Below are 13,458 nucleotides of genomic sequence, written 5' to 3' on the forward strand. Positions count from 1 at the left end.
AGGCCGTGGTCGTGGTCGTGGTGGCACACAAGCCCATCTTTCTGAAGCTACTGAAACAGCCCCTACTACCTCACTTTCTACAGAGGAACTTGCGGTCTTTCGTCGTATGATGACTAACTTCACCACTTTATCCGCACCTGCCTCTACCTCGACTGTGGTTCCTTCTTCTGAATCGAACCTTGTTCTCTCCAAACCAGGTATTTCTTTTGCTGGTCATTGTGCTTCGGCATTATCTCATCCTTGGATAATCGATTCCGGAGCCACTGACCACATGACTGGTCAGTCCAATTTATTTTTCCGTTATTCTCCTTGTTCCGGCAAAGATAAAATTAAAATAGCCGATGGTTCTCTTTCCTCTGTCTCCGGGAAGGGAGCCATCCATTGTTCTCCTTCTTTATCTTTGTCCTCTATTTTACATGTTCCTAAGTTAACTTCTAATTTGCTTTCTATCAGTAGTTTGACATCTGATCTTAATTGCAAAGCTATTTTTTATCCTTCACATTGTGTCTTTCAGGACTTGGGGACAGGGAGAACGATTGGAACTGGTAAAATGCGTGGTGGTCTTTACTTGCTTGACGATGATCTTATCTATAATATTGTCAATAAATCTAGACAAGCTCTTACTGCTACTTCCGCTGAACATCATTTATCTGAATTGCACCGATGGCATCGTCGACTGGGACATCCACCTTTAGGGACCTTAGCTTTTATTTCAGCATTGTAACCCTCACTCTTTATTATGTGAGGCTTGTGTTTTTGCAAAACAAACTCGTTCTATTTATTCTAGTTCAAATAAAAGATGTTCTAAGCCTTTTTCTATGATTCATTCTGATGTCTGGGGTCCCTCACCTACCTCTTCTATTTCTGGTTTTAAGTGGTTGTCACCTTTATTGATTGTCACACACGCACTACTTGGGTTTATTTGATGCGACACAAGATTGAAGTTTTTTCATGTTTTAAAGTCTTTTATAGCATTGTTCAAACTCAATTTCAAGCTACCATTCAAACTCTCAGGAGTGACAATGGTCGTGAATATTTAGATGGAGCCTTTCAATTATTTCTAGCTACTCAGGGTATTATTCATCCAACCAATTGCGTTGATACTCCACCCCAAAATGGAGTGGCTGAACGCAAAAATAGACATCTTCTTGATGTAGCTAGCTCTATTATGTTTGAAATGCATATTCCTTCTCATTTTTGGGGAGAGGCTGTTTTGCCAGCTACCTATCTTATCAATAGGATGCCCTCTCGGGTACTTGACTATAAGTCCCCTCTTGATCTTTTGAAGGGGTCTTCCACCTATATTATTCCTCTAAAAATTTTCGGATGTGTTTGTTTTGTTCGCAACCACTATGCCCATGGTAAACTTGATCCCCGCGGGCTCTGCTGTATTTTCATTGGCTATTCTCCCACCCAGAAAGGGTATAAATGTTACCATCCTACATCTCGTCGTGTTTTTGTTTCCATGGATGTGGTTTTTCATGAGGCGGTGGCTTTCTTTCCATCTTCGGCACCTCTCTAGGGGGAGTCCATTCCTACTTTAGAAGACGTGCCGATTCCTATTCCTCCTCTACATGAACCTATTGATGACTATCATGTACCTTTAGATGATGATGTTCAGGGGGAGCAGCAGGTACAACCAGCAAAAGAATTTAGACAACAGTATTATCGAAAGAACAAAGAAGGGCAACAACAGCCCACCACTGCAGCATTACCATACCAAGAGTTATCCTCTGAACCAGGACCGAATGACATCTCCTCTGGTAATCATTCTAATCTCTTAGATGCTGCTCTTTCTCCTATTCCTTCTGATCCATCACTTGATCTACCCATTGCTCTTAGAAAGGGAAAAAGGTCTTGTACGCAACATCCAATTTCACAGGCTGTTTCGTATGAATGTTTATCCCCATCATTTCATGCTTTTGTTTCCTCTTTATCTTCTGTTTCCATACCACAGGCTTGGCAAGTGGCATTTGCAGATACTAGGTGGAAGGAGGCCATGTTCGAAGAAATGCAAGCTCTAAAGAAGAGTGGTAAATGGGACCTTGTCACACTTCCACCACAAAAGAAGACTGTTGGTTGCAAACGGATCTTTGTAATTAAACAAAAAGCTGATGGAACTGTTGATCATTTTAAAGCAAGGCTGGTTGCTCGCGGATTTACTCAGACATATGGGATAGACTATTTGGAGACTTTTGCACCTGTTGCCAAAATGAATACTATCAGGGTAATACTCTCTTGTGCTGTGAACTTAGGATGGAGTCTACAACAATTTGATGTTAAAAATGCTTTCCTCCATGGTGAATTAGAGAAAGAGGTATATATGGATATTCCTTTTGGTTTTTCATCTGCTGTAACTCAAGGCAAGGTTTGTAAACTTAAGCGTGCTTTGTATGGTTTGAAACAATCAGCACGTGCATGGTTTGGTCGCTTTCAGACGGCAATATTGACATTTGGTTATAAACAGAGCAACGCAGATCACACCTTATTTGTCAAGACATCGGGCAGCATTATTACTCTCCTCATAGTATATGTTGATGATATCATTGTAACTGGAAATAACTCTGCTGAAATTTCCAAGTTGAAGAATTATTTGGCCAAGGAATTTGAGATTAAGGATCTAGGCATACTTCGCTATTTTCTAGGGATTGAAGTGGCCCATTCTTCTCAAGGGCTATTCTTATCTCAACGCAAGTATACTCTAGATCTTCCTTCTGAAACTGGCATGTTAGGCTGTTCTCCTGTGGATACTCCCATTGAGGCAAATGTTCGTTTCCAAGACACTGATGGTGAACCAGTGGACAAAGGGAGATATCAGAGGCTGGTTAGGCGACTAATTTATTTATCTCACACTAGGCCTGACATTGCCTATATTGTGAGTCTTATCAGTCAATTCATGCATGATCCTCGGTCTAATCATCTGGAAGCGGTATTCAGGATTTTGAGATACTTGAAGTCAGCTCCTGGAAAAGGAGTGTTATTCTCTCGTCATGAGCATTTACAGATTGAGGCCTACACTGACTCAGATTGGGCTGGTTCCCATGATCGAAAATCCACCTCAGGTTACTGTACATTTGTGGGTGGAAATTGTGTTACATGGCGCAGTAAGAAGCAAACAGTGGTGGCCCGTTCCAGTGCAGAGGCTGAATTTAGAGCTATGGCTCTTGGTATTTGTGAACTATTGTGGCTCAAAACCTTGTTACAAGATTTGAGCATTCCTATTACTTTGCCTATGCGACTTTACTGCGACAGTAAATCAACAATAAGCATTGCCCATAATCCAGTGTAGTATGATAGGACGAAACATATTGAAATTGATCGTCATTTTATCAAGGAGAGTTTGGATAATGGGACGGTTTGTGTTCCTTATGTTCAATTTGGAGAACAGCTGGCTGATGTGTTCACCAAAGGTTTAAGTGGAAAAGTTTTTCAACCTCTAGTGTGCAAGTTGGGCATGACTGATATCTATGCACCAACTTGAGGGGGAGTATTGGAATATGGGTATATCGTGTAACATGGGTCGATCCATAATATAAGATCGACCCATGGTGTGTTACTTCTATGTTAGTTATTTCCCATTCCTAGTTCCATTCTAACTCTATTTAATTAGTTGGAGTTAGAGTTATAGAGTTAGAGTCATATTTGTAATAGGCGTCCTATTTGTAATAGGTTCCAGCTTTACTATTATAAATACATATCCAAGTTTTCCCCTACTCCTAAGAGAAAGTCTCACAGAGTGTGACCAATCCAAGTAATCTGTACCATCGAGCTTCACAAAAGAAATCTGTTGGTGAGTGTTCTCATAAACCAACTGAGGAGCTATTGAAGGGGGCTGTGAATCAGCAGAACCAAGCTCAGAAGACTTAGTACCAGGCATCATGTAAGGGAAATGGTACTTGACCATAAACCAGATAAACAACAGCAAATGGGGAGTATAAACTCAACCCAAAAAAAAAGTTCCCAACACAAAAAAGAGGACTCCAACCAAGAGGAGCTTCACCCTAACACTCTCTCCGGAGTAAAATAGCTCACACAAGCTTCGAGATTGCAAATACAAATGTGCATAATCATCTCTCAAACCAAACAAGGAGTCCAATGTACCCTAAATGTAAGAACAACATTATCGGGTTAACCTGAGTAGAGGAAGAACACCATAAACTGAGTTGTGCTCAACAAGGAGATACAACCATCAATGAAGGATACCAGAGGCTGAGAGAGGATCCTTTTATGATTCTAATAGGCCACTCCAATCACTAAGTTCATCCCCAAATAAGGAGAAACCAAGGTGCACGCTGCGGCAAGTGGAAAAGCGAGCGAAACTGGATCTCGCGAAAAGGAGCGTGCTCGATTGGGTCTTCAAGATAGCAAGAGGAAGCACAAGGTACTTAAAGAACATCCTTGGGCGATTCTAGAGAGCTATTCCAATGCTCAAACACATGCTGGAAGAAGGAGATACAAAGGCTGCAATGGGAAGCTGGCGGTAATCCTAGAGCAGGCCAGAAATGGCTTCAAATCTTCAAATGAACTGCATCAAGGCTTAAACAGCAGCTGTAATGGCTAGAATAGATCACCCTGAACCTATTCCATAGTATTATCACAGATTCTTTACATAAGAGGCTTCTCCTTGAAATCCTTTATGACCTAGGATTTCAAAGAGAAGGAAAGAATGGAAACAGGGAGCTGGATTCGACTCTCAAACCTTTCGGCTCTGATACCAAGTTAGATTTAGGTTAATGAAGTAAGTGGAAGAGGAGAGGAGGTTGAAGGAAGAAGAGGAAGACAAGAGAAGAGGTTAGAGAAGAAGAGAGCAAGTTTTGGTTGTAATCGATTGTGATGGAGAGAGTTCTCCATTCACCTATATTGATTCAAACATAATAATAAAGAGAGAATTACAATCACCTCCCTAGGGAGGTACTAGAGAAATAAAGAAGAAAAAGAATTACATAATAAGACAACTAGTAAAGTAACTAGTTCCTAAACTACCCATGTTACATGACTTCTAACACTTCTAACAATATATGCTGAAAGTTACGCTAAATCAGATGGTTAAATCTAGAGTTATGGAGGTTTCCTAGTAGAGATAGGAGAGAAGGGTAAAAGTGTAGTTCTAGACAATTGGCTGGGTGGATGGTAATGAAATTTGGATAGAGTCTCTCTTAGGGTTTGAGGAAGATTCAATCAAATTTTTAGCAGGTTCGGTTAAATTTGGCTGGGCAGAATTCTTGCGAAAATCACTTTGCATGTGACCTTCTAGAAGGGAAGAAGAATAGTTGCAGGTTTTCAGTTCGAGACTTACTTGTGGATGAAGAACAGATTGGATCAGAATTGGGGTGACGTTGTAGACTTGAACAGTGCTTGATGATGTAGAATCAGTCTTGAAATCAGAACTTGAATGTAGAACTTGAACGTAACAGCAATGGAGAAAACAAAAAACGAATTCGAACCACCTGGGCTTCCCACCGCAAGGTGTCGATTGGATCACACACCAATCCCACCTTGCTTTGATCACACACAAAGCATATCTTCAGGAGAAGAGAAGTTGCAGCAGCTTGCAAGAGAGAAATTTCATAAACAGTGAGGTAAAAAGGAGCCCCACAGTTTGCCTTTATTTATAATGGCCAAGGACCTAAATTCCTATGCAGCCTAGGAGTAATAAATCCCAGGTTGAGTCTAAATACAAAACACTCCCTCTAAATTCGTATAGAGGTGTGGACCCTAAAATAAAATTAAGTTAAAAAGATTCTACCCTAAAAGAATATTCTAAAATCACTTAAATTGGACTAGTGGTTCAACCGGTTCAATTTACACTAAAACATGAAAATAAACTTAAGTATAGGGTTAATCCCGTATGCAACTTATGTACCCATATTTTAGGCTTATTAAAGTGGCCTATTACATCGAAAATCCATGGGATCAAAGGCCCAACATGTCCATAACCCAACCCTAGACTTATTTCTAGGGAAAGAAGCCCAATTTGATGATAAATCTGCATCAGTGTACATGGTATATCATTAAAATTTTAGCTTGTAAGCCAAAACTCAAAGAGTAAAGTTTCTAGGTAGTGTTGCACAAAGTTATTATTAATTAATATATATCTAATCTTGTTTGGATAAAGGGAGCAAAAACTTGTCATCTACATGTTGTGGTGATATTGTGGGCTGTAGAAGATACAACTCAATTGAACTCAAACTAAACCTTAGCTCAGCTATTCTGGTCTATTTCATGATCTATTTCAATTATAGGAGCAACTAAATTTACCATTATTGGTGTTGCAGCTGGCCGTCACGGTTAATTTATTCTGGGACATTTCCTCAGACTCCATTATTAGAGGGTGGTATGAGATTTAGCAATAATCCTGTCGGCTTCAATACATCTTCCTCGTGGAGACCTCTAGATGCAAGCATTGTCAAAGTGATGGCTGCTCAATTAGAAATCTAGTGAGGCATTGAGATTAGGTGCTGTATTCAGAGATCTATTCTGACCTAGTAGGCATCTGTTACTGCCGCAAAGCAAGAGTATGTCATTGCTTAAAGTCTTTAGGCTTTTCCTCTTCCTTTGTGGTCTTGCAGTATAGGCATCTATTGGTTGAAGACCAATCATCATTCTTCATCAGGTAGTTCAGGAGTATGAGGCAGGTCTGTGAGATTGTCTATTATCATCTAAAGGGCATAAATGAACTGGACATCTTGTTCCACTTGATTTCTGGATAGACCCACTGGATAGCTGCTGCTTTTGCAAAGCTAGGGGTGGATTGGGCTTCCTGGTATTTTGTGGCATCTCTTACTATATGGACATTTTTTCATCTTCTTTGGTATTGAGCTTTCTCTGATCCCAGTCGTTCTTGCACAGTTGTAGCTTCGTTCCTAACTAATTAACTCAGTTGTTATATATAATCTTATTTTTCTCAAACCTGGGATTTTCTTTGTCTGTACAAGTAATCAAATTTTCTTCTTCTCCTGGCCTTTCACAGTACCCGCTGCATACAATATTGGAATTTTTCACTGGCGGTCAACAGATTCTACGAAAAAACTGGCGAAAGAATGGAAAGAGAAACTTCTATCCGATGAAAAGATATGGGATCAGAATGGATTTAATGAACTTATGCACAGACAATTAGGACCAGCTGTAGAGGGAGAAAGTGGACTTGTTTACGCTTATGATGGAATTCTTAAGTTGGGACTTTTGCCAGCTAGTATTTTTTGCAGTGGACATACTTACTTTGTCCAGGTAAGGAGCAGTTACTTTTGGCTCTGTCTTGGCTTGATAATATCTGATGGGCATCAGAGCTTTTCAGTTATGTCTTCTGTTAAATAAAGTGGGAGATAGCCCACAAATACCACTTGGAGGTTCAACCCAAAAGCTTAAGCTATTAGGTGGAGATAGCCCAATGGTATATGAAGACACATCCAAGGTCCCAGATAACCAATGTGGGACTATGCCTCTATAACACCCAACATCTCAACATCTTCTTCATTTACTTAACTACTTTTACTTAATATATCAAAAATGTATTGGAAGGGGTCAGTGCTGATGACTAACGAAGCTATGAAAAAATTATTCTCTAAGTGTTTAATCTACATTGGCAGGCCATGCATCAACAATTTAGACTGGAACCGTATGCGGTGCATACCACCTTCCAGTATGCAGGTACTGAAGGAAAGCGCCATCGACTACGCGAGGCCATGGTTTTCTATGACCAACCAGAATATTATGATTCATCAGGTTATCTCTCTAGCCTTTTTATTTTTTTATTTTTTTTTATCATACATCTTGTAGATCTTGTTGAGTTTTGTATTCTTACAAAATGTTTTTTGGTCTTTCTGGGTTGAGTTGAGATCTCTAGGTCAGTGCAGAGACACGTCAATTATCAGTTCTATTCATATAATACTCTCTAGAAAGTTCATTGGTTGCCATTCATTATAGATTTCTGCTTCCTAAATATTGCTTTATTGATCTAGTACTGGCCACCACATTATTTTCCTTCTAGTAATTCCTCATGTTGTGATCCATCACCTAGAGGAAAATTTCCTTGACATTTTCATTGTCAAGAAAATTATTTAAATAAAAGGAGGGAAGAACCCTGAAAACCCTTCTCATAACTGTTTCCTAAAACTTTTCACTGCCTGTTGATATTTCAATTTACAAATTCTGAAACAAATCTATATTAAATAAATTATAATTCTCTAAGTTAGTTTTGAGTTCTCTCTGAGGTGCAGGTGTGGCCCACAATTTTGAATACTAGATTTTAGATTTCTTTTCTTTTCTTATTCAAAATTAAAGCCATTTGCATGTCAACGATTGGTGACATTATTTTGTATAAAAAATAATTACTTCTTTATTACTTTATAATGTGAATCCATACAACAACAACACAAAATTGAGAAAACAGAGATATACAATGTGAATCTCTGTGGGGTAAAAAAAGAAGTGGAGACTGACAACGGAAGGAGCAAAAGCAGTGTACATTTTATCCATCTTGAAGAACCACTATTCGACTTTGCCTTAAATACCATAATGTGCTAGTACTCTAGTAGGAGGATCTATATTCTATTCATTGAGTAGAAAACATGATATGTTCAAAGTTGAGGTCCAATCCTGAATTTCTTTGGCCACTAGCAAATGGAATGATCTCCAGTTCTTCTTTACTACATGGCTCAGTATGTTCAATCTCCATGTGCTAAAATCCCCATTTTTCAAGTCTCATTCTTCCAGTTTACTCAATAATACGTGATATATTCTTCCATCTTTATCCAAATTTGTATTCCATGTACTGAGGTCAAACCTGCATCCATTAAACATTTCCTCAATTTCTTTGTTCTTTTAGGCTTCATGTGTTTCAATCAAAAAAAATTTCCTGGAAGGTCAATTTGTTACATTACTCTGTATTTCTTTGTCGTTTGTCTCTCCCCCCCCCCCCCCCCTCTTGGACATGACACGGAAGCATGTTCAGGCATGGTTGATTGTTGAAAAGAATCCAACCACATGATGGGGGTAGTTTCCTGACTTTCCTCCATGGGTGGAACCTTTATGATTGACCAAGTTATCATCACTTTTTTATTTGGGTGGGAATCCATAAAATTAAATTTGAAGTTGTTTTCCGAATTTTTATATCGCAATTCATTAAAATTATATAATTTTTTCTCATTCCTAATTCCCTTTACAATTTTTTTTTTAAGCTTGTAAGACAATTTCTGTAAACTACTTTTCTTTGAAACCGGCGGAGCTTAGGGAGACCGAAAAGAAAAAACTTAAAAAAGAAAATTCCTGATGGTGGTGAGAAGTTAATACCAATCCATTGTTCTTTCAATCTTATGATATCATTGTGCTTTGCTTCAAGAATTTCGACTCCATGGCCAATGATTGACTATCATGATTATCCTATCCATTACTGAACCATGGTTATCATACCTCACCCTGCCTGGACAGTTGGGCAGCTTATACCATCACCTGTTCATGAAAATATGATCTCACAAATCTACCAGCCTGCCTGGTTTGAGTATTATGTATGTAATTCCTTGAAAAGACGTAGTTTGGTTGGTTGAGACTTAAGTAAAGGAACACCTGAGTTTTGGGAAACAACGAATTATTTAACACCTGCAGCAGAAGTCCGTCCATTTGTGATTATTCAGTTTATGTCATGGATTTACCCCTGGTTGAACCAGTTGATCTGGAACCTGGTCGCCTAACAGGCTGATGTGCAGGCTAGAAAGTAATTGTTGGTCATTCCTCCTTGACCACTTATGCTCCAAGAGTCTCTTAACTGAATAATCTTGACAAATCCCAAAAAACAATGAAAGTGTACTTAACCCTTTCAAACTACAGGAATATGAGCTTTCATTGTGCTCCAGTGTACTCTGGTTGCTCACTATTTCTATTGCATGCCAATTATATTTAATAAGTGGGGTAGGCACACATTTTTAGTGCTCTCTCTCTCTCTCTCTCTCTCTTAATTAAAGGAGCTGTTATTCATGTGAAAGATCTGTTAAAAAATGTATGAAGGAAAAGCATTGTCAGAAGTCATGAACAGAATTCATGCATTGGCTCGTGAAGTTAATAGCAAACAGTGGTTGAAATTCTGCAGTAGAATGTTTTAAGTTAAGGACTCTGTTTGAGTAAAGTAATTGTTATGTATGAAGTAAAAGCATTGTCAGAAGTCATGAACAGAATTCATGCATTGGCTTCGTGAAGTTAATAGAAAACAGGGGTTGAAATTCTACAAAGATCTGTAGAATGTTTCTGTTAAGGACTCTGTTGAGTAAAGTAATTATTAAGTAGAGTTCACATGGGGATTCATTAGGGTCTGGTGAACCACATCAAGGTCAGGTTCAAGGTTTTTGATGGGGGTAGCTGGACTAGATAATCCATTGGATTTCTGTTCTCTAAGAAATTAAAATTTGTTAGGTAGACTAGATATCTCATTGAATTTTTATATTTGAGAAATGAAAATGTCCATGTTTATGAACCCCGGATCATCCTCAAAGTTTCTCGCCATTCCCAACTTCCAAGTCAGTTTGATACATGCCCAGATGATGATGGTGACTGGATTCTCTCTATCTTCCCATCTCTTTACTCCCTTTTCAATCAAGCAACTCCTATTTTTCATCTTTCTGAATCTTATTTTCAACTTCACATTGTGTTTATAAATTATGATTGCCATTACCTGTAAATATGGAGATTATGACCGTCTTCTTTCTTTTGCTACTATTTCCATGTTAAAGTATGCAAAATTGTCATCCTGTATTTGGTCGTTGACTTCTTGTGATTGTGGTCTCTTAGATGCTGAGGTGATGGAAACTTAACTTGTTCAGGGAACTTATGCAGGAGGTTTCTTGTCATTCAAACCATCTATCCCAAAGAGCTTGTTGCTTGACGGAGAGCACAACATTGAATCACATTTTTCTCTCATTAATTACCAAGTATTCAACCTGCCTTGTAGCACACATTTTTCAATACTTATGTTATGCTTCATTACTTATGTTGGAAATTATTTGCTCAGATAAAGCAAATAAGGAATGCACTTGCCATTGCTTCTTTGCTGAACCGTACACTGGTGAGTAGTGGCAAATTCTGTAGATAAATGTCTGTTCTGTCAATTTTTATCTTAAACCACTTATTTTGCTATGCGTTGGTATTAATCAATTTTGCTTGGATTTTGGTTGCACTTGCCCCAATTTTGTTGCATTTGCATCATTTGAGATGTATTTTGTTTTATATTTTTCTTAATGAATGAAGTAATATATGAATGAGAGTCGAAGGTCATTTTCTATTAGACCAACCTAAATGTGGCAATATAAAATAACTCATTTCATGTTCAATCTTCTAAATACTCACTAAAATTGAAAAAGCAGATAGAATTATTTCTTTTGTTTAGTTGAACCCTATCTGTCCCTATTCTGATCTTTTCACATTTTAATTTTTCTCTGTTTTCGTCTTTTATTTTTAGGTGATGCCTCCACTATGGTGCAGGTTGGATAGACTATGGTTTTCACATCCTGGAATTTTGCCGAGGACTATGACAAGACAACCTTTTCTCTGCCCTTTGGATCATGTATTTGAGGTACTTCTGTTTAGGAAACTGATTATTAGTATTTTTTTTATTAGTTTCATGTGATTCAGTAATTTCTTTGATGTATTGCCATCAGTTAAGTGTCTTCATATTTCTTATGCATGATCATGCAATTGGAAGTTAATAATATGATAGAATTGCTGAAAACTGTTAGCTGCTTAAAATTGTTCCCTCTCTTGGTAGTTCAATGTTTTCCTTCTGTAACACTCAGATATTCCCCTATCTTCCATGTTGACCATATTAGTCCTAGTTTCTGTGGCTAATGCTTCATTAGTTGATAATTGAGAGGAAAAAGGATTACGGAAGACATGTTGCAATGCAGGTGCATGTCATGCTAAAAGATCTGCCAGAAGAGGACTTTGGCCCATGGATTGATTTTAGAGAGTATTCTTTCTTGGACAATCCTTTACTGTCCGAACAGGTAATATGGTCCTCACGTAAAAGCAGAGGAAGTTGCCATTTTTTGGTTCTTGATTTATTGGGAAAGCCTTTTCATTGTTTTCATTATGATTCTGTCTTTCAGGTCAAGGAGTCATGGCTTGATGTTCAGCTTTGTCAAGATGGAAGCCAAGGTTGTCATGTAACTAATGAGACAAGTCAACCAGGAGTTCTCAGATTTCCAAAGCATAGCAGTGAAGAACTGGTACTCTAATTTATGCAAAAATTGTGCCAATCCATTTACAAGATTAGTCTATTCATATAAAATTTATATGCTCGTCAGATGATCTTATCAGTGTGCTTATGTTTATTTGTTTGTAGTGCTAAGTGTCTAGATTGTGTTTCATGAAAAGCACTACATCAAATTCACTTCCTTCTGTTCCTTCACTTCCCCCACTTTTGGTCATGCTCTAAGAGCTTGTCTAAGTTGGACTCTTAGACCTTTCATTAGGGATTTCTTTTCAATGTAGGCACATTCCTAGGTGGAGCTTGTGTATCTTGTTTATATACTGTAATCACTGTTAGCTTGACTCTGACTTAGATTTTTCCTTCTGAAGTGTGATATTTGTCTCACATGGTGGTAGTTTAGACACCTGTAACTTAAGTGAAACATTGTTTCCACCTGATGCCTTGTTAATAACCTTCTTCAGAATTAATAAGCCCAATAAAGCTCCAAATGTTTGATGCCACTTTTGTTGTAAACTTAGTAGTAGTTCCCCAAATACACTCTAAAGCCAATCAAAAGGTTCACTTTTTCTCTTCACATTATATGCTGTCTTTACCCCTAAATATTTCTCCCAAATGTGACAGTAATGGCTATCAATTCAAGCCAATTCTAAAGGACCTTTTTATTAGGCATGGATAAAAACCCCATTCCCCCTTTCACCATCTTACGGACCAAAACTGCAATGTAATTTTTGGGTCCGTATTAAAGGTTCTTAATATTAATACATGTGATTTCCCATGGACAATTTAGAGGGTTGCCCAACATTTGTGTGGCCTTGATTGAGATCTGACTCCCATCTACTCCCATTTATTGGAAGTCCCAATAGCTGCATCTTAGTAAGGATTGTTGAACTAGAAACTCTCACGTTTCAGTAAATCTAAATCATAAACTGTGTTAGAGGGTGAAATATTAATTTTGAGGACATCTCTATTTTAAAAAGATCTAAACCTTGGGGACTTTGAATATTTTCGCTTTTGCTTTTCAGGTGTTCATTTCACTGGAATGTAACCACGTAATTTTATTTTTGACAGTTGAAAACAGTGTTCTCCTCATTCAAGGATATCAAAGTTATACAATTCTCATCCATGCAAGATGCCTTCCAAGGTTTTGCTGACAAGGTAATTTCTCTTTTTCCTTCTGATAATCTCTGTGGGCCCTATTTCTTCTAATATAAACTGGGAAAAATAAATAAAAGAATGTAAACTGTCTAGCTATAGAGTTTGTTTCA

General features: G+C 38.0%; 1 protein-coding gene across 1 annotated transcript in view; it reads left to right on the forward strand.

Annotated features, from left to right (window-relative positions):
* LOC122654459 (arabinosyltransferase XEG113) overlaps positions 1 to 13,458 on the forward strand; it is a 30,668-nt gene that overhangs the window by 16,783 nt on the left and 427 nt on the right. The window contains exons 5-12 of the mRNA XM_043848554.1: positions 6,971 to 7,227; positions 7,587 to 7,722; positions 10,822 to 10,916; positions 10,997 to 11,050; positions 11,444 to 11,557; positions 11,889 to 11,987; positions 12,090 to 12,209; positions 13,262 to 13,348. Of these exons, the coding sequence (XP_043704489.1) occupies positions 6,971 to 7,227; positions 7,587 to 7,722; positions 10,822 to 10,916; positions 10,997 to 11,050; positions 11,444 to 11,557; positions 11,889 to 11,987; positions 12,090 to 12,209; positions 13,262 to 13,348 (962 nt within the window). The remainder of the gene's footprint in view (positions 1 to 6,970; positions 7,228 to 7,586; positions 7,723 to 10,821; positions 10,917 to 10,996; positions 11,051 to 11,443; positions 11,558 to 11,888; positions 11,988 to 12,089; positions 12,210 to 13,261; positions 13,349 to 13,458) is intronic.

This window comes from Telopea speciosissima, chromosome 3 (assembly GCF_018873765.1).
Source record: "Telopea speciosissima isolate NSW1024214 ecotype Mountain lineage chromosome 3, Tspe_v1, whole genome shotgun sequence".
NCBI classification, from domain to species: Eukaryota; Viridiplantae; Streptophyta; class Magnoliopsida; order Proteales; family Proteaceae; genus Telopea; species Telopea speciosissima.